The sequence below is a fragment of the Podarcis bocagei genome (assembly GCF_964188305.1).
Source record: "Podarcis bocagei genome assembly, chromosome: 2".
NCBI lineage: Eukaryota > Metazoa > Chordata > Lepidosauria > Squamata > Lacertidae > Podarcis > Podarcis bocagei.
This window is the reverse complement of record NC_138126.1, coordinates 113,891,258-113,912,862: the sequence shown is the minus strand read 5'-3', so window position 1 is coordinate 113,912,862 and position 21,605 is coordinate 113,891,258. Positions and strand designations below refer to the sequence as shown.

Here is a 21,605-nt window from a genome sequence, read left to right as displayed (position 1 = left end):
GAGGCACTGTCCAGAATGAGGAGAACTAGAAGATGTTACTCATAAGATGGGATGTATTTGTGCTCTGATCTGAAATCCTACTGTTCACATTTTTTAAAAAAAAAACCAATCTGTGCTTTGCTTATTATTGCAAGTATTTTTGTATCAGCCTTAAGTCATATTTCCATGGCAGCTTATAAATATATATGCATACATAACTAGGGGCTGCTACCCTTGCTCGCTCCTGTCACCAACTCCACCCACCCCAGTTGAGGACGGATGTGAAAAGGCATCATTTCCCATTCATCTCAGCAGCGCCGTTTCTGTTCCGCTGCAGTTTGGGTACCTCAAAAGGCATTGTTCACTGTGGCCACATTTAATAGCATAATTGCTCAGGTAATTGTACACCTTGCATTTCAATGCCGTGGGAGAGGGATAACTTGCTGGGGGAGGCAGTGGTGGAGGAAGGGGGGTGCGGTGGCGGCGGTCCGCCCTGGGTTTCATCACTGGGGGGGGATTACAAAATGCCAGGCGGCACTCACTGTGGGATCTGCAGCGCACCCGAACCACGGGTCTCTCCTGGGAGTGATGTGGTGGCTTGGGTGCCCACAGGCTCCACGCTGCCCCAAACGGTCCGCCCGCCACCTCCCCCTCAGCTGTAGGGCAGCAGCTGAGTGGGAGGAGGCAGGCAGACTCATTGAAGGCCCCACAGAGCATCCTGCCCTGCAGGCGGCTTGCCCCGCCTCCAGACACCTCCCCGGGTGCCCAATCGACTTGCTGCGCTGCTGGGGGGGGGGGGAGAGAGAGAATAATGATGGCAAATTGTGGAGCAGGCAAATGGCCTGATTTCTGTCTAGACCAGTGGTTCTCAACCTGTGGGTCCCCAGATGTTGTTGGACTACAACTCCCATCATCCATGAGCTCTGGCCTTGCTAGCTAGGGGTGATGGGAGTTGTAGTTCAACAACATCTGGAGACCCACAGGTTGAGAAAGGCTGGTCTAGACAGACACGTGAACTGATACGATAGCTGGTACCGTTTCCCATTTCATGGATTTCTCTGATACACCATACGGTGAAGACATACTCCAAATATAACAGAGAAGCCAACTTGGGTCAAAAGGGTAACTAATCCACATTAAAAGGGTCTCCACTGTGCATCTTAAGAACTCTTATCTTGTCCTCCACTTTAACCACACCAACATCAATCTCTATTTGCTGGATTGTTGCTGAGAATATAGAAAAGCAAGACTTTACCCTCCTCCCCACCCACCCCCAAAATTGCTTCGATTTACTTTGCTTTCTGGTGTTAAGTGTCTATGTGTGTGAAAGAGTGGGGGGAGCCACTCTTTGCCTCTCCTTCTCAATGGTAAGTGGGGCTACATCTAGGAAAAGACTGTGGCACTGAATTTATTGCAGAGGATACTGCTGTGGAAGATAGACAGAGGGTTAAATCCACCTTATATGATATACAGAGCCAAGAGGAGAAGTATAAACACCTTGACGCCCCTTACTCCCTTTCCCACCCACCCAAAAAAAGGACAAACACTTGAGGTCTGTCTCCGGCTGGCTTGCTTTAAGGCGCCCTCATAAAAACTAAGATAAACAGTTTATCAGGAGATGAATGCACGAATGCAGCTTCCAAGTCAAAAGTCTCCACCTTTTGGGGGGCATGGATGGACTCTAGATAGTATGGATTTTTATAAAATAGAGTAATGGTAGAGATGAGATAAGAGGGACGCGGGTGGCACTGTGGGTTAAACCACAGAGCCTAGGACTTGCCGATAAGAAGGTTGGCAGTTCGAATCCCCGCGATGGGGTGAGCTCCCGTTGCTCAGTCCCTGCTCCTGCCAACCTAGCAGTTCGAAAGCACAAAGTGCAAGTAGATCAATAGGTACTGCTCCAGCGGGAAGGTAAACGGCATTTTCGTGCGCTGCTCTGGTTCGCCAGAAGCGGCTGCTCTGGTTCGCCAGAAGCGGCTTAGTCATGCTGGCCACATGACCCGGAAGCTGTACGCCGGCTCCCTTGGCCAATAAAGCGAGATGAGCGCCGCAACCCCAGAGTTGGCCACGACTGGACCTAATGGTCAGGGGTCCTTTACCCTTTAGGGATGAGATGGAATCAGCAACAGAGCAAAGTGCATTTGTGTTTAATGGTGGCTATCGTGGATGGCGGAGGAGGTTCCTTGTATTTTATTCACCCATGTGGCAAAAATTTCTAATTGATGAAAGGAGAGATGGCGAGCCTCAGGCTGTAACTACAGAGCTCACTCCTAAAAGGAGGCAGTCATGGCCACCAGCCTGGACGACTACTCTCATCAGCCCCAACCACCAAGTTGGCATTGGCCAATCTAAACGTACGCTATTCTTTTTCCACCCTTGTATTGCATGTGTGGGATGATTGTTAATACAGCTTGCAGCCTGGCTTTGAAATCTCACAGCTAACACTCCTTGGAAGCATGTTGTGTTTGTGGTTCAAGAGTTTCTTCATTGTTGCTCATTGCGATTGAATCAGTACACTGGTCCTCTAGGGACTGACGCAACTCTAAAGCATTCATCATGGGCTTAGGCTTGAAAATATATATTATTTATAGGCCATTTATGACAACCGCTGCAGGTTTCCTGCCAGCTCCATCCGTTTATGTCTACATTCTATGGTACAACTCCCTTTGCTGAGACTATCTTATAACTTCCAGAGGGGGGGGTTCCCTGCTGCTTACACACTAGTTCGCCAGCCACTTATTTCCTGCGCTCCCGACATCTAGGAGTTAGCGTTGTGATGAAAGCATGAACATACCTGTCAGATAATGGACAAGTAGGAAGCATTGGAAACATTTAAGAAATGTTTGCAATGTCGTTCTACTGCAATGTTAGGGCAACCTTTTGTGCTCTCCAGATATGGTTGGACTACAACTCCCATCAGCTGCTGCTATATAATAATAATAATTTATTATTTATACCCCACCCATCTGGCTGGGTATCCCCAGCCACTCTGGGCGGCTTCCAACCAACTATTAAAAACAATACAGCGTCAGACATTAAAAACTTCCCTAAACAGGTCCGCCTTTAAAAGTTGTCTTTTAAAAGTAAAATAGTTGTTTATTGCCTTGACATCTGATGGGAGGGCGTTCCACAGGGTAGGCGCCACTACCGTGAAGGCCCTCTGCCTGGTTCCCTGTAACCTCATTTCTCGCAGTGAGGGAACAGCCAGAAGGCCCTCGGAACTGGACCTCAGTGGCTGAACAATGGGGGTGGAGATGCTCCATCAGGTAACTGGGTCAAGGCCGTTTAGGGCTTTAAAGGTCAGCACCAACACTTTGAATTGTGCTCAGAAACGTACTGGGAGCCAATGTAGGTCTTTCAGGACCAGTGTTATATGGTCCCGGTGGCCACTCCCAGTCATCAGTCTATCTGCCGCATTCTGTATTAATTGCAGTTTCTGAGTCACCTTCAAAGGTAGCCCCACATAGGGTTTATTGCAGTAGTCCAAGCAGGAGATAAGCAGAGCATGCACCACTCTAGTGAGACAGTCCAAGGGCAGGTAGGGTCTTAGCCTGCGTACCAAGTGGAGCTGGTAGACAGCTGCCCTGGACACAGAATTGACCTGCACCTCCATAGACAGCTGTGAGTCCAAAATGACTCCCAGGCTGCGCACCTGGTCCTTCAGGGGCACAGTTACCCTATTCAGGACCAGGGAGTCCTCCACACCAGCCCGCCCCCTTTTCCCCGAGAACAGTACTTCTGTCTTGTCAGGATTCAGCCTCAATCCATTAGCTGAAACCGCCTCCAGACACTCACACAGGAGCTTCACCGCCTTCACTGGTTCTGATTTAAAAGAGAGGTACAGCTGGGTATCATCCGCATATTGATGAGCACCCAACCCAAACCCCCTGATTATCTCTCCCAGCGGCTGCATGTAGATGTTAAAAAACATGGGGGAGAGGGCAGAACCCTGAGGCTGGTATAGCTTATGGGTGATGGGTGTTATAGTCCAAAACATCGGGTGGGCAACATATTAGGGAAGGCTTTGTAGGGTATGTCAGGTCCTCTAAGTGCCCCTATTTTTCAGGGACAGTCCTGGATCTACAGAAGCTGTCCTGGTTTCTGATTTGATCCCGGAATGTCCTGCTGTTCCTTAGGACATCCCTATTTTCTTTGGAGACATGTTGGAGGGTATGGAGTTATCTGACCCCCGAGCCACCTCAATGCAGCCCTGTATAAGAAAGCTTTTTTTAACGTTTAATGTTTTGTTATGTTCACTGGAAGGACAGATCCTGAAGCTGAGACTCCAATACTTTGGCCACCTCATGAGAAGAGAAGACTCCCTGGAAAAGACCCTGATGTTGGGAAAGATGGAGGGCACAAGGAGAAGGGGACGACAGAGGACGAGATGGTTGGATACTGTTCTCGAAGCTACCAGCATGAGTTTGACCAAACTGCGGGAGGCAGTGGAAGACAGGAGTGCCTGGCGTGCTCTGGTCCATGGGGTCACAAAGAGTCGGACACGACTAAACGATTAAACAACAACAACAACAAATATATGTTGGAAGCTGTCCAGAGTGGCTGGAGCAACCCAGTCAGATGGGCGAGGTATAAATAGTAAAATTGTTGTTGTTGTTGAATAGGACATCCCTATTTTCATCAGAGAAATGTTGGAGGGTGTGCCATTGTGATCCAGCAAATGCTCATTTTTAGATGGCGAAACTGAAGCAGAGAGAGAGAAAAAGGCTGAGTGACACACAAAAGCAGACAGAAAGAGTGGGGAGGTGAGTATTTTAAAGATCAATGGAAAGAGAGGACTCGGAATGTCAGTACTGACACTGAACTTTGAAGATTCGAATTGGATTATCGAATGACATTTTCAGCAAAATGTCCTGGGGCTCAAAATGTTCAGCTCCCATCGGCAGAACAAGAGGGCAGGAGATTTACTGCAATGTCTTGTCTCAGAATCAAGAGTGTAACCTTAAAACTCCTGTTGTTTTGCTTTGTTTACTGAAGAAACATCCTTTTTAATGACTTTTCGTACTGTATAATCAATAAAACTGCGAAGCAGAATGAGCTGAACAGCCTCACACTCTATTCTCCTCTGTCCTGCGGATATTCAGTTATGTGAGTGGTTTAAGGTGGCGCTGTGGGCTAAACCACTGAGCCTAGGGCCTGCAGATCGGAAGGTCAGCAGTTTGAATCCCCACAACAGGGTGAGCTCCTGTTTCCCGGTCCCTGCTCCTGCCAACCTAGCAGTTTGAAAGCACTTCAAGTAGATAAATAGGTACCGCTCTGGCAGGAAGGTAAATGGCATTTCTGTGCACTGCTCTGGTATTGCCAGAAGCGGCTTAGTCATGCTGGCCACATGACCTGGAAAAACTGTGGACAAACATCGGCTCCCTCGGCCAGTAAAGCAAGATGAGCGCTGCAACCCCAGAGTCATTCGCGACTAGTCTTAACTGTCAGGGGTCCTTTATCTTTACCTTTTAAAGGTAAAGGACCCCTGGATGGTTAAGTCCAGTCAAAGGCAACTATTGGGTTGAGGATCTCATCTCCACTTTCAGGCCAAGTGAGCTGGCGTTTGTCCACAGACAGCTTTCTGGGTCATGCGGCCAGCATAACTAAACCGTTTCAGGCGCAACGGGACACCATAACGGAAGCCAGAGTGCACGGAAACACCATTTACCTTCCCACCACAGCGGTACCTATTTATCCACTTGCGCTGGTGTGCTTTTGAACTGCTAGGTTGGCAGGAGCTGGGACAGAGCAACAGGGGCTCACTCCATCATGGGGATTCGACCCGCCGACCTTCCGATCTGCAAGCCCAAGAGGCTCAGTGGTTTAGACCATAGCGCCACCTGCGTCCCTCGTGAGTGGTTTAGGAGTCAATAGCCATGGTGTCAAAATTGTACTCAAAAGGTTTTGAAATTGTGTACTCAAAATCCCTTTGCAGGTATTAGTTCTCCCATAACAACCACAGATAGTGATATTACTCTTTTCATTTGATTATGACTTATATTTTCTGGTGCGTTTCTCTTCTTATGAACAGCCAACTGCATCAGGTCAGTGTCCCATCTGGTACAGTATTCTCTTCTCACAATGGCCAACCAACTGCCTGTAAGAAGCCAGGGCATAACATGAGCAGAACAGCTCTCTCCTCACCTGCCATTCTCACCAACTGGTATTCAAGGAACACTTCCTCTGATAGGTTTTGTCCTCCATAAATTTGTGCAGTGATCACTAGTCACGAGCCCTGAATCAGAATAAAAATCTCCTGATGGCATCTAATATGTGGAGACAGGGCAACTGGGAGTACTACAGACCCCACAACGGACCACCATTCTCAGTATTAACTGCTAGGAATGGGTAAGATCTGGTTTCTCTCAGTTTCTCATTCCCCCCACATTTTTATTTTCCTAATTGGTTGTTTACAGGAATAAAAGTTCTTTCAAGTATTGTGTTTCCCCAATTCATGTTCCAGCAGTTCACTAAAGGCAACCATCTCTCGGAAAATGTTGCCTTATGTCTTTTAAAAACTCTTCCATTCCTCTTACAATCCGAGTCAGTCAGTTTGTCCAGTCTTGCCAAACCCAGACGCTTCAATCATCATTCCTGTGTAAGATGGGACTTGAGGGGTGCTGTGTTTTTCCCCCATTTGCAAGCCTGCAATCAACAACAGAAACAGCCCCCTCAATCCAGCTAAATAAGATTGGCATAGGAGGAATTTTGAGGCTCTTCTCCAACGTTTCTTGATGCACAATTTGCTTCCAAAATTCATAGGCCTGCTGCAATTCCAACCACGTTGTGTAATAAATGTGCGTTTGCAGTTGACCCCTTCCAACGATTGAAAATGTGTCCCCTCCATATATTTTCTTCGGCCTGGTAAGGAGTTAAATACAGTGGTTACATATGCTTCAGGTTACATACGCTTCAGGTTACATACGCTTCAGGTTACAGACTCTGCTAATCCAGAAGTAGTGCTTCAGGTTAAGAACTTTGCTTCAGGATGAGAACAGAAATCGTGCTCCGGCGGCGCGGCAGCAGCAGGAGGCCCTATTAGCTAAAGTGGTGCTTCAGGTTAAGAACAGTTTCAGGTTAAGTACGGACCTCCGGAACAAATTAAGTACTTAACCTGAGGTACCACTGTACTATTATAGCAAGAATTTACACTGAGCTTGCCTTATTGAAAAGCTGAAGGAAGACTCCTTCACAGAATGCCATATTCTGAACCCTCTCAAGTTTGGATTCCCACCCCCCAACCCCAGTCTGTAGACTTCTTTTATTTTTTTAAAAAATCACAAGGAATGTCAGCACATTTCTGCTAATGTGCACATTTCTGTATGCAGTTCCCCCTAATATACATTTTTGCTAGCAGCCTCCCCCAATATAATGTGTCTTTCCGCATGTTTTCATTACTTAATGCATTTGTAGAAGAAGAGGAGTTTGGATTTGATATCCCGCCTTTCACTCCCCTTCAGGAGTCTCAAAGCGGCTAACAATCTCCTTTCCCTTCCTCCCCCACAACAAACACTCTGTGAGGTGAGTGGGGCTGAGAGACTTCAAAGAAGTGTGACTGGCCCAAGGTCACCCAACAGCTGCATGTGGAGGAGCGGGGAAGCGAACCCGGTTCACCAGATTACGAGTCTACCGCTCTTAACCACTACACCACACTGGCTCTCATTTGTATGCATGCATTCGCACTAATACAAGGATAGACAATGTGGTACTCTTCAGATATTTTGGACTACAGCTCCCATCAGCCTCAGATAGCATGGCCAATAGACTGGAGTGATGGCAGTTGTAGTCCACAACTTCTGCAGGGCACCATGTTTGCTAACTTTCTACTAATAAACACATTGCATTTTTGGGGTTGGAGAAATGCGCTGCAAAAATTTGGAGAAGGGTGGATTTCAAAGGACAGTCAGTGGTTTGTGCTTTGTTTTGGGAAGTGTGACTGACAGAGGTTCACCTTAAAATGTAAGCCAAACTGAATTTCTTCCCTGTCCCTACCAACCGCACACGTAAATTTATGAATATTTGCAAGTTTCATATTTTGCCGAAGCCCACCCTGGCTTCATTTCAGGGCAGAATTCTCTTTCTGTCTTCTTTTTGGCAGGCAGATAGAACGAAGACAAGGGAGGCTTCGAAAGCTTTATTGCCTAATTCATTCATTGCTTTTGTCAGGAGCAATGAGAGGCGACAAATCAGGGCCAAACACAATGCAGCGCTCCATTAAATGCACATGTGTATTGTTTTTACTTTAAAAATAATAGCCACAGGAGGGATCGTGACCACAGCATGCAGAGGGGTGGGCTTCAACACTTTCTCTTTGATGCCAAATGAAGCTTCCCTCCTAGGAGAAATAGCCATGGGGGTGATTTCCATGGGAGCACAGTACAGGGGGCGGGGGTTAGTCCCTTCCCAACACACAGTGGTCCTGGTGCTCCCCTGTCCATTATTTCTGAAGCAGTAAAACAAGAAGCTACAGTTAGAACTGGATGTGGAACAACTAATTGGTTCAAAATTGGGAAAGGAGTACGACAAGGCTGTATATTGTCTCCCTGCTTATTTAAAATTATATGCAGAATTCATCATGCGAAAGGCTGGACTGGATGAATCCCTAGCCAGAATTAAGATTGCCGGAAGAAATATCAACAACCTCAGATATGCAGATGACACAACCTTGGTGGCAGAAAGTAAGGAGGAATTAAAGAACCTCTTAATTAGGTTGAAAGAGGAGAGCACAAAATATGGTCTGAAGTCAACATCAAAAAAACTAAGATCATGCCCACTGGGCCAACACCTCCTGGCAAATAAAAGGGGAAGAAATGGAGGCAGTGAGAGATTTTACTTTCTTGGGTTCCATGATCACTGCAGATGGTGACAGCAGTCAGGAAATTAAAAGACGCCTGCTTCTTGGGAGAAAAGCGATGACAAACCTAGACAGCATCTTAAAAAGCAGAGACATCACCTTGCCAATAAAAGCCCGTATAGTTAAAGCTATGGTTTTCCCAGTAGTGATGTATGGAAGTGAGAGCTGGACCATAAAGAAGGCTGATCGCCTAAGAATTGATGCTTTTGAATTATGGTGCTGGAGGAGACTCTTGAGAGTCCCATGGACTGCAAGAAGATCCAACCTCTCCATTCTGAAGGAAATCAGCCCTGAGTGCTCACTGGAAGGACAGATCCTGAAGCTGAGGCTCCAATACTTTGGCCACCACATGAGAAGAGAAGACTCCCTGGAAAAGACCCTGATGTTGGGAAAGATGGAGGGCACAAGGAGAAGGGGACGACAGAGGACGAGATGGCTGGACAGTGTTCTCGAAGCTACCAATATGAATATGACCAAACTGCAGGACACAGTGGAAGACAGGAGTGCCTGGCGTGCTCTGGTCCATGGGGTCACGAAGAGTCGGACACAACTAAACGACTAAACAACAAGAAGAAGACCTGTATTAATGTCTAGTTTGCCCTTCTGTGGATCCCTTGAGATATGATAGGAGCGTCAGCTAAGAAACAAATCTTAAGGTGGACAACCATCTTTGATTCTCTGAAACTTACCAGCTAGTCTCCCAGAGAGTGAATATAAGGGAAACTCCTGTTGAATCCCCTCCCTGCCAAACGTACGATGGCAGAATGATCCTTTGACATTTGTGTGTGTATTATGAAGACCACATCAGGCAAAAAATGGCTAATCATGGCGAGATTGGTTTTCACCCCAAAGCAAAACCAGATTAAATTGTTTGGAGCTGGCTGGTAGGGGATACATATAAAGCGCCAAGATATTGTTTTTACCATCACTTTCGGGGGGTGGGGGTATTGTTGTTTTCTAAGGTAAAAGCAAACATTGAAAAAATAAATTGTACAAAGTATCATAGAATCCCTGAGGATCATCTAGTTTGACCCCCTGCAATGCAGAAATATGCAGCTGCCCCGAACAGGGAGCAAACCTGCAACCTTGGCATTATCAGCACCACTCTCTAACCAGCTGAGCTATTGCCAAGTAAAGGAGAAAGCACAGCTTCGTATAGAGCCAACTGTGTCATCTTGTAACAGGGGACCCAGCTACATTAGGAAAGAAACAATGATTCGAATGTGCTATAAACATGCAACACCAGATGGCGCTAGAGAGCAGGAATTTTTTTATACATCATTTTCCATAGGGTTTTTCCACCCAGGGATAACAGGGTAACATTATGAAATAAAAGGGAGAGGAAAGCAACATCATTGCCGCCCCATTGTGTCCTTCTGACGTTTTATGTGTGATGAAGGGTGGCAGTTGCAAGGACTGAGATTTGCACAATCATTTAAATAATAAAAGGATATCAAACCATGTAAAAGCATTATTTTTATCACTCTCCTTGCTTTGCACACCTGATGCATGGATTTTTAAAGGAATGCAGTATGCTGTCCTAAGTTATACCTTACTAATACCAACTGTGGGGAATCTGTGTTACTTGAGGTGTTGTTGGGCTCCCACTCTCATCAGCACCAGCCAGCACAGTCAGTGGTCATGCATGATGGGAGTTGTAGTCCAACAACGGCATACCCTCCAACATTTATCTGATGAAAGTAGGGGTGTCCTATTCAATAACTATTATTATTATTATTATTATTATTATTATTATTATTATTATTATTATTATTATTATTATTATTATTATTATTTTATTTATACCCCACCCATCTGACTAGGTTGCCCCAGCCACTGGGCAACTTCCAATATATATAAAAACATAATAAAACAAAAAAACTTTCCTATAAGGGGCTGCCTTCATATGTCTTCTAAAGGTTGTATAGTTACTTACCTCCTTGGCTTGGGGGTTGCATAACTCCATACTGTCCAATATTTCCCAATGAAAATGGGAACGTCCTAAGGGAAAGCGGGACATTCCAGGATCAAATCAGAAACTGGGGTGGATTATTTAAATCTGGTACTGTCTCTGGAAAATAGGGACACTTGGGGGATCTGCAAAACTTGAAGGCGTACAGGCTCCCTACCCTTGATTTATTATTTCATTTTTTCCTGAGCATTTTTTAAAACGGTTTAGATTTGTTAATTATATTATTTTCTCTTTATTAAAAACAAAGAGGGTGATTTTGGAAGGGTTGAATAATATTTTATTGATGGCTGAGCCAATAATTTTTCACTGAGATCCTATTTAGCATACTGTTGCTTTCTGTCACATCTAGAATCTAGAACTTGAGCATTGAAATAAAAGGAGACAGAGAGCTCATTTAAAACATTTTTCTCCTTGTAGCTTCCCCACCACCTCGAAGCAATTTCCAACTCCAAAGGGAAGTGAGTGGAAATATTAACCAGGCATACTTAATCACTCTAGCAGTTGAAATAATATCTGATATACTTGAACGAGCATACCTAGATACTTAGGTTTATTGATATGAGTGAGTGTGCGTGCAATGGAGGTCCTTGACTCAAAACATGATTCACCCGTATCAGTTGCAACTTGCATACTTGTAAATAATTCGTTACAAGCGGAACTGGCTGGATAGAGAGACCTGGATAAAGTTCCCATATTTCACAGAGCCACAGAAATATTAACCAAGGGGTAGCTGCTATGATCATGCTGACCGATTCTTTTGATATAACCCAGGACTCTGAATTTTCACCTAGAACTCCTTGGATCAAACCCATAACATCTGGATGAGTCAGAGTCCCTTTAAAAAAAGGAGAAACACATCTGTTCTTAATTTTGATTAAAGACTGGAGAACTCATCATGGCCGTAGGTAGGTGGGTTAATTCTTGAAAATATAATTACAATGCAAGTAAGGGGACGAGAGAGAGGAAGAGAAAATAGAGAGAGATCACAGGGAATATTACAAAACTAGCACTCTTTTTTCCAAAATAGAAACATGCTCATGGATTCAGCGGCTCCTAAATCAAGAGACTGGTGTAGAGTACTCTAGTAAAACACTTAAGGCCAGTGGCGTAGCGTGGGTTGTCAGCACCCGGGGCAAGGCAAGTAATTTGCGCCCCCTAACCCGTGGATTTTAGCACTTGAGTCTCTTCCGCCCCCCCCCGAGATGTTGCACCCGGCCCCCCCCTGCACCCTCCACGCTACGCCACTGCTTAAGGCCATTATATACCTCTACGGAGAGCACTATTAACTTCAGTGATTTTCGGAGCCGAGAAGAGGGCACTGAAAGGATAACCTATCAAGCAAGGTCCTATTTAAGCAAAGTACTTAAGTACTGATTTACTTCAAGAGATGCTTGAAATTAATCACGCATGCAGTCTTCATTGAAGGCGGTGGTGGGTCTGCTATTAAACTTTAATAGAAGTCTAGTACTGAGCCACACACATTCTGCTGGCTAAATTAAATGTGCCGACTGAGTGCAAAGTGCATCCACATTCTCGGATATTTCCTAGCGAAATGTTTGTAAATGTGGAAACAGTCACTTTATCAAATTTGAAGCTGAAACACAGACATGTTCTCCCTTACCAGGAAAGTACCGTATTTTTCGCTCCATAAGACGCACCTGACCATAAGACGCACCTAGTTTTTAGAGGAGGAAAACAAGAAAAAAAATATTCTGAACGAAGCAGTGGGTGTATGATTTTTGTGCTTTATGCTGTGACCACAGACATGTGATCTGATGGTGAATTTGGGGTGACCCAATGCAAAAACCCTGAGGATACATGTGGATCCGTGCTTTGTAACCACATTTTTGCACCATTGCGGCCCCAGGAAACAGTGGGTGTGTGATATTTTGGGTGCAGGCTGTAGCCATGGACATGCTATGTGATCTGATGGTGAATTTGGGGTGACCTAATGTAAAACTCCTGAGGATCCATGGGCTTTTACCTCCCCCCTCCCAGTCAGCCTCCTCTAGTTCCTTATCTCTCTTCTGATCCCACTGATCAGCTGTTTCCTTTCAACACACCCTTCCCTCTTGTTTGCCTTAGTGTAGTATATTTTCCTTAGCTGGAGCATTTTTTTGCTCCTCCTTTTCTTATAATTTCTCTCCTTATTGCTTTAGTCTTCCTGTCCCCCCCCCCCCTTTGCAAGTTTGCTGTCTTTAACTTCCCCCTCCCAGGCAGCCTCCTTTATCTCTAGCGTCCCTTATCTCGCTCCCCGATCGCAAACGATCAGCGGCTTTGTTTCAACACCCACTTCCCTCTTTTTTTAAAAAAAAAAAGAAAGAAGCATGATCTGCTTTTTGCCTCTGGGCAATTCAGCTCCAGGGACCACACATTCGCTCCATAAGATGCACAGACATTTCCCCTTACTTTTTAGGAAGAAAAAAGTGCGTCTGATGGAGCAAAAAATATGGTATGTTTTGGACAGAGAATGTAGCAGAGTCGGTAGGTGGGGAGGGGGTGTTCAGAAGGCATCTTTCAGGGCAAGAGGAGGGGACCCCTGATTGGTTCTTCTGTTTCCGTTCTGGTGGTTTTAGATATGCATAGATACCTGGTATCCTCGTCTGATAAGAACATAAGAATAGCTACTGGATCAGGCCAATGGCCCATCTAGTCCAGAATCCTGTTCTCACAGTTGCCTGTGATAAAATTGAATCTATGGTGCACCAAGGTTTCCTGCACTGACCTGCCATAATGAACTGATCTTGCCCCATACTGGAGCAGGAAACCCCTTGCATTGCCGACTTTGAAGACAGAAGTTTGGAAGAGAGATCCTTATTCTCTCGTAGCAGAGTTAAGCACAATTGTGACTGCTCCAAACACATTAAAACTTGGTTAAATTTACATCTGCCCTCGTCCACCTTTAAACAAATTTTCCCCATGAAAATACTTAGGCTAGAATAAATCACAGACACTTAGCTTTGCAAATAAGTGAATGTTTTACTCACAGAGTTTCAGAAATTACAGCAAACAAGTCTCCATCCATTGACAGTAAAAATAAAGAAGAAAAGGGTTCCAAGTGACTTAAAAAGAAAAGAATTTGGTTTCCTTACTAAAAGACTCATGCAATATTCGGTTTAGCAGAGATGCAGTCTGTAAAAATCTCCTTTTAAAGAGATTTTCCATTCAGCTGGTTTTTCTTGCACCTGAGAGGCAAGATGCATGGCTTCATTCTTCGAGGAAGGCAGCAAAGAAGAGAGAAAAGGGAGAAGCAATGGTTGCTAGGAGCCTCCTAAGTCACACCCAGTGACAACTTGAGCTCAGGGCTCAGGTTAACCCTTTCATGCATGCAAGCATGCGTCAGTAACTGTATATTATAACAGCAGAAACCTCCAGAAACTGCCACTGCCCATTAGGTCTGAAGTTGCAAGAGGTCTTCAGAATTCAAAGCAGTTTCGAGTACAGGACTTGAGAGTTCACAGGAGGATATCCAACTGATGACAATGGAATTTCCTGGCCTTTAATGGAACAGAACTAGATGACTTAACCCAATCACAGTCCCAGGTGCCTTTTCTGAATGTGTCACGTGCTTTGCCCCTAGAATGTATGAGTATTATTCACAGTTAAGTGTCCCATTAGCTAGAAGAGATGGAGAACTTTCAGTCCTCCAGATGTTGTTATCGACTCCAGCTCCCATCAGCCCCAGGCACTGTGGCCAACAGCTAGGCATGTTGGGAGTTGTAGTCCAACAACATCCAGAGGGCCACAAGTTTGCCATCCCTGGTGTAACGGGACCAGGGGCATTGCTAGGTATGTATACTCAGGATACAGGCCCAGGACACAGAATTATTATAGAGTGCCTCTGGGAAGTTTAAAATAGTGGGATAGTTTATGGAGCACCCAGCCACCCTGTGTGCAAAGTTGTTTCTAAAGAATTATGCTTAAAAATGGAGGAGAGGAGCAGGAGATATGGGGCCTGGGACAACCGATCTAGGATTCATCTCATCTGGACAATCCCTAAAAACATCTCTAGAAGCAACATTGCCTCCCGTGTCCTGTTCTGGCAAGGTCTTCAAGATGCTGTGGCTTCCTACAGAGCAGGGTTTCCTCCCAAATATTACTGCCCAGCTGACCTGGAAAGCAGATATCATGGTTCAAACTCTCCTACCCTCTTAAGAAGGGACGCAGGTGGCCTAGGACTTGCCGATCAGAAGGTCGGCGGTTCGAATCCCTGCGACGGGGTGAGCTCCCATTGCTTGGTCCCTGCTCCTGCCAACCTAGCAGTTCGAAAGCACGTCGAAGTGCAAGTAGATAAATAGGTACCACTCTGGCGGGAAGGTAAATGGCGTTTCCGTGCACTGCTCTGGTTCGCCAGAAGCGGCTTAGTCATGCTGGCCACATGACCTGGAAGCTATACACTGGCTCCCTCGGCCAATAAAGCGAGATGAGCGCCGCAACCCCAGAGTCGGTCACGACTGGACCTAATGGTCAGGGGTCCCTTTACCCTTTACCTTACCCTCTTAAGAATAAGGCAGAACAGGTTTTAATGGCAGAGGTGAAGACGTCTCTCTCCCATGCACATATATTTGCATTTCTCCAAAGAGGTAAGGAAACTGTGTCAGGTGTTATGCTGTTCTATCTACACAATAATATTGGAGGAGTTTTTTTTAACAGTAACCTGCCCAAAGCCGCTCAGATGAGCTTTATAGCTGAACAAGGGTGTGAGCCTGGCCATGCCCTCATCTAAATTCAATTGTGCGCTTCCCCTGACATTTATTTATTCATGTGGCACCGTCAAGGTGCATGGTGCTATACAGAATGAAAGAAGACAGGAGTTTACAATCAAAACTGACATCACATCCACAACCATGCATTCAGAGCATGTTGGCTTCCCTCCCAAAGATTCCTGGGAACTGGTAATAGTAGCTCTGTGAAGGATCAAACTACAGTTCCCAGGATTATTTAAGGGGAAGCCACATGCTTTGAATGCATAGTTGTGGAAAACAGGGAAAAGAACAAAAGAACAGGAAGGAAGCAGAGCCAGGAGAAAATGGGGAGCAATTGTTTCAAGCCCTGTTCACGTTTTCTTAAAATGGTTCTGTGGAGGGATGAGGATGCACGCACCTTCCACACAACTTTCCACCTTTCCACCTCGAGCAAGGAGGCCTGAAGGAGCTGGCAAGGGCTTGAGACTTACCCATGCTTGGGCAACTCCCAATCATAGAATTATAGACTTGTAGAGTTGGAAGGGACCACGAGGGTCATCTAGCCCAACCCGCTGCAATTTCAGGAATCTTTTGTCCACAACCTCATGCTCTACCCCCTGAGCCATCCCATAAGTTTGTGAGCAGGGCTGCAACGGCATCCGACTCCTTAACAATCCCCATCCCAGACCTTCCCGTTCAACATGGAAAGACGGGAAGGGCGACAGGAATGAGTCCAGTGGCATGCAGTTCCACATGCAATCAATGGGTGCACATTAAGAGGCCCCAAGAGGCACTTCCACTGCAGGATAGGACAGTGGTTTGGACGTAAGAGCCAACTCCTATGGGCCAATGTCCCTTCACGGCCTCCACCCAATTAATAATAATAATAATAATAATAATAATAATAATAATAATATATTTATACCCCGCCCATCTGGCTGGGTTTCCTCAGTCACTCTGGGTGGCTTCCAACAAAATTTTAAAATACAGTGGTCTCTTAAACATTAAAAGCTTCCCTAAACAGGGCTGCCTTCAGATGTCTTCTAAAAGTCTGGTAGCTGTTCTTCTCTTTGACATCTGGTGGGAGGGCGTTCCACAGGGCGGGTGCCACTACCAAGAAGGCCCTCTGCCTGGTTCCCTGTAACCTCACTTCTCGCAGTGAGGGAACCACCAGAAGGGCCTTGGTACTGAACCTCAGTGTCCGGGCTGGATGATGGGGGTGGAGACGCTCCTTCAGGTATACTGGACCGAGGCCATTTAGGGCTTTAAAGGTCAGCACCAACACTTTGAATTGTGCTCGGAAATGTACTGGGAGCCAATGTAGATCTTTCAAGACCAGTGTTGTGTGGTCTCGGCGGCCGCTCCCAGTCACCAGTCTAACTGCCGCATTTGAAGGGAGCAGGAGACTGCAAAGTTGATGGAAAGTGCCATTCAAATGGCATGTGTAAGCAAAGTCTCTGATTCTATGGAGCAGGGCTTACCTGCCCCCCCCCCATATTTTATTCAAGTTGGCACCCCTGGGTAGGTAATTTTGCATGCCCCAGCATGGCAGTGATCAGAGGAAGGATTGTTGTTGTTGTTGTTTAGTCGTTTAGTTGTGTCCAACTCTTCGTGACCCCAAGGACCAGAGCACGCCAGGCACTCCTGTCTTCCACTGTCTCCCGCAGTTTGGTCAGACTCATGCTGGTAGCTTCGAGAACACTGTCCAACCATCTCGTCCTCTGTCGTCCCCTTCTCCTTGTTCCTTCCATCTTTCCCAACATTAGGGTCTTTTCCAGGGAGTCTTCTCTTCTCATGAGGTGGCCAAAGTATTGGAGCCTCAGCTTCAGGATCTGTCAGATCTGTCAGAGGAAGATCAGGATCTGTCAGAGGAAGAATAGGACTTGCCAAAGGCTCCCTTCCCCTGCCAACAGGAGTGAAAGCTTGGCCCCACGACTGTGAGTGCCCGCGGCTTTGGGTGTCATGCAGTGTGCATGGCCCTGCCACCAAAAATTGTATGGGTGTCTGGGTCCCTTCATGGGAAATTCTGTGGGCGCTCTCAGGCACCCAGGACCCCAAGCAGCCAGCACCTATGCCCACCAACACACATACATTGCATTGCCTAAATCTGGACATAACTTTCAGAAAAGGAGGAAGCCAGCAAAACATTGGAAAGAACCGCCTATGGAAATTAAGAGTTCTTCTTCCTTTGAAGCCTTGGAAGTAAGATGTCTGCGATGTGTTGCTGCCGGGGGTGGGATTCTCTATTTCTTGGATATCATCGCTGCCCTTTGAAGAAAATAAGAAGACAGAAAACGAGGAGGTGCAAGCCTGATGGGAGAGCTTCGTCCAGACCTCCCGACAGTGTTTGTGTAACAACCACGCTTCTCTCGCACGCCTGGACTATTTCAAGAAGTTACCTGAGGGAGAAGGGACAGCAGCCGCCGGGTCCTGAAGTTAATCCCAGCAGAGGGCGCCCTCTCCTCCAGCTTGGATTAGCATTAGGCAGCAATTTCACGCTCGGAGAGAGGAGGCGTCTGCAGACAACTTCTCGGGCTGGACGCCAACAAACGCGCTTAGGAATTACATCACGGGCTCGCGTTTGTGTGCGTGTGTGTGTGTGTGTGTAGTAGCGGCGCAAATAAATGCAGCCGCCGCGACCAGGTACTGGGGCAATAAGTGGGGGAAGGCAAGGGGAGGGGAAAGAGCTTGGAGGCGGAGGAAGGAAAGTGAAAGGAGCCAGTGAGAGCGCGCAGAGGCGCACATGGAGAGGCTAGGTGCCTTGCAAGGTTGCAGAGCTCTCCTGCTGCTGGCACGGAACTCCAGCTCGAGGAGCTTGGTCTGAAAGCTGCCTGCCACCCACCCACAGCAGAGCCAGGCGGAGGGGCAGAAGAAGGAGCAGCAGCAGCGAGCGAGGAAGTTGCCCGACCTCGTGGATTGCAGCGGTGCGCTTGCTTGCCTTGCAGGCTGCAGGAAGGCGAAAGGCGCGCGCGCGCTGCAGAGCATCCTCTCCCAGCCACGCTTCGGCAGCGGCACGTTTTGCAGCGGAGCGCAGAGAGACAGAGAGACACTCGGCGCCTTGGCCTCGCTTTGGTGGACGGCTCGGCGTGGTCCGGCCAGAGGTTTGCAACAGGAGCTGCTCCCGGCAGGACTTTGGCTTTCGTGGAGGGATCGCCGCCGCCCCCTCCTCTCCAATCTGTCCTCCGCTTCTTCTTCTTCTTCTTTTAAAGGAGAGAGGTGCCGGGAAAGAGCGAGTCGGTGGTTTCCATAGTGATGGAGGAGCACGGGCAGGAAATTTAAAGGCGCTGGATCCTCGCGAAGCAGACAAGCTGGTGCCAACGTGCGTGGCGGCGGCTGCTGTTGCGGCGGCGGCTGCTTTTGCAGGCTTTTGCAAAGAGAAACGCGAGCCGGAGGGGAAGTTTGCAGAAGAAGCTTTTGCTGAGTGACACCGCGCAACCAACTCGGGAGCCAGAGGAACAATTGCACTCGAGCCGGACGAGGCGTCAGGTCTCCGGAACGCGACGGTTTGCTTTGGCTTGGTGGCGTGTGCTTTTCTTATTTATTTTATTTCCCCCCCCAGCCCTCTTTTTGCATATACTCACCCGAGGCGTTTGCACGCGCCGAATTGCTCCGCGGGACTGAGCGTGGCGCATCCCCTACTTCTTTCCCACGACGGCTTGCTCGGATCCTCGCGCCGTCCCTTGCGCGCTTCTCCCGATGCCGTTTTTGCTGGGCCTGGCCGCCCGGTGAGCCTCCCTCATTCCCTTTCGTACCCCCCACCCCGTCGAGGATGGATCATTCCCAGTGGCTCGTGACTATTTATGCCTTGGTAGTTCTCCTGGGGCTCCGTCTGGAGCGAGGCGCTTGCCAGCACTACCTGCACATCCGCCCTGCGCCCAGCGACAACTTGCCCCTGGTGGATCTAATCGAGCACCCGGACCCTATCTTCGACCCCAAGGAGAAGGACCTCAACGACACGCTCCTGCGCAACCTCCTGGGCACCCACTTCGACGCCAACTTCATGGCGGTCTCCCTGGCCGACGATCGCCTGGGAGGGGACGACCTAGCCGAGCTGGACCTGCTGCTGAGGCAGAGGCCGTCGGGGGCCATGCCCAGCGAGATCAAGAGCCTGGAGTTTTACGACGGGGGCCTGCAGGCCAGCAAGAAGCACCGGCTGAGTAAGAAGCTTCGCCGGAAGCTGCAGCTGTGGCTGTGGTCGCAGACCTTCTGCCCGGTCCTCTACACGTGGAACGACCTGGGCAGTCGCTTCTGGCCCCGCTACGTCAAAGTGGGCAGCTGCTTCAGCAAAAGGTCGTGCTCCGTCCCCGAAGGGATGGTCTGCAAGCCGGCCAAGTCGGTGCATCTGACCATCTTGAGGTGGAGGTGCCAGCGCCGGGGCGGGCAGCGCTGCACGTGGATCCCCATCCAATACCCCATCATCGCCGAGTGCAAATGTTCCTGCTAGTGGACGTGGGGGGGACCGGGAAGGGAGCTGCCTGCGCGGTGCACTTAATTCCCATCCTCACCCCTTAAAAAAAAAACACTGCAAAGATCGTGCCAGCCACCCACCCCCTCTCAAATCTCTTGATCTGTTTCTCTACCCCCACAAAAAAACAAAACTAAAACCGGACTGCGGTAGTGGACCTTGGAAAAGCTCCAAAACTACGGACAGCTCTTCGGCCTCCCGGTTCAAAACGTTGCACTGCACTGCGAAGTGTAGGGGAATGTAACTTTGTTATGTCTGCGAGCGTGTGTCTGTGTGTGAAAGAGAGAGTCGTGCAGAGGTGACAGAAAGTGCGCGCGTGTGGCTATATAAATAGAGGCACCCTCCCCGTTTGAAATCTCCTGTTTAAAAAGGTCAGTGTTACAACGTGGAGTAAACACCCTCGTCTACTGTATTGTTAAAGAGTCTCCTCATTGATCGCCGCTTTAAGGTATTTTGGCTCCCTCTCCCCTCCTTTTAATTTATATTCCAGAGAAAAATATTAGGGGAATTTAAGAACCTAAACAAACAAACAGGCCCCCATCTGCCCCACTCCCTAAAAAAACAACTTCGCTTTTTTGCGAAGCTTTTTTTTTAAAAAAAGAAACGTGAACTTTTGGTAAGAAAAGAAACATATATATATATATAAATATATATAAGATATTTTCCATTCTTCGGAAAATGTATGTGTGCGTTGCGTGTGGATTTTTTTTTATGGACTTCAAGATATTATTATTGTTATTGTTATTATAATAAAAAGCTTAGGACACGGTGTTACTGTATATAGTGAACTTTTTTTTTTGCTGTTGGAATGTCTTTAACCCTCTGTAAATGGAAGAGAGTCTGCTATTTATTCTTTATATTCGTTCCCTTGTAGTCAAAAAAGTTCAGTTCAGAATTAAAATCAACCACTAAAACACGGAGCCCTGTGGATTCTCTTCGGTGTTGGGCTGGGAGGCTAAGGTCAGAGGCGTTGGGTTGTGTTAAAGGGAGCTTGCTGTACCTTAATAATACACTTAATTTGCATCCCGCCTTTCCTTCAAGGAGCTCCAGGCGGCATACGTGGTTCTTCCCTCCCCATTCCATCCCCCCAACAACCCTGCAAGGTAAAGGGACCCCTGACCATTAGGTCCAGTCATGGCCGACTCTGGGGTTGCGGCACTCATCTCGCTTTATTGGCCGAGGGAGCCGGCGTACAGCTTCCGGGTCATGTGGCCAGCATGACTAAGCTGCTTCTGGCGAACCAGGGGAGCACAAGGAAACGCTGTTTACCTTCCCGCCGGAGCGGTACCTATTTATCTACTTGCACTTTGACATGCTTTCGAACTGCTAGGTTGGCAGGAGCAGGGACCGAGCAACGGGTGCTCACCCCGTCACGGGGATTCGAACCGCCGACCTCCTGATCAGCAAGTCCTAGGCTCTGTGGTTTAACCCACAGCGCCACCTGCGAGGTAGGTCAGACCAAAAGAAGACGGCTGGCCTGAAGGCTGCCCAAGATGTTTCATGGATGAGCATGAATTTGAATCTGAGCTCCCAGGCTCTAACCACTGTGCTTCATTGCCTCTCTTTGACTACTTTCTGCATTTGGGGGCAGGAATGCTGATGGAGGCAAAACACTCCTTTTTCTTTTAACAGCACCACATCTAGGTTTGC

At 47.5% G+C, this 21,605-nt stretch overlaps 1 protein-coding gene and 1 long non-coding RNA gene across 2 annotated transcripts in view; one reads left to right on the top strand and one right to left on the bottom strand.

The window, feature by feature from the left end:
• LOC308580258 overlaps window positions 1-21,605 on the bottom strand; it is a 423,078-nt gene that overhangs the window by 181,908 nt on the left and 219,565 nt on the right. The window lies entirely within an intron of this gene.
• NOG (noggin) lies at window positions 19,020-20,644 on the top strand. Its single transcript, XM_081181565.1, has one exon. The coding sequence runs from the start codon at window positions 19,260-19,262 to the stop codon at window positions 19,932-19,934; it is 675 nt and encodes a 224-aa protein (XP_081037691.1). The 5' UTR covers window positions 19,020-19,259; the 3' UTR covers window positions 19,935-20,644.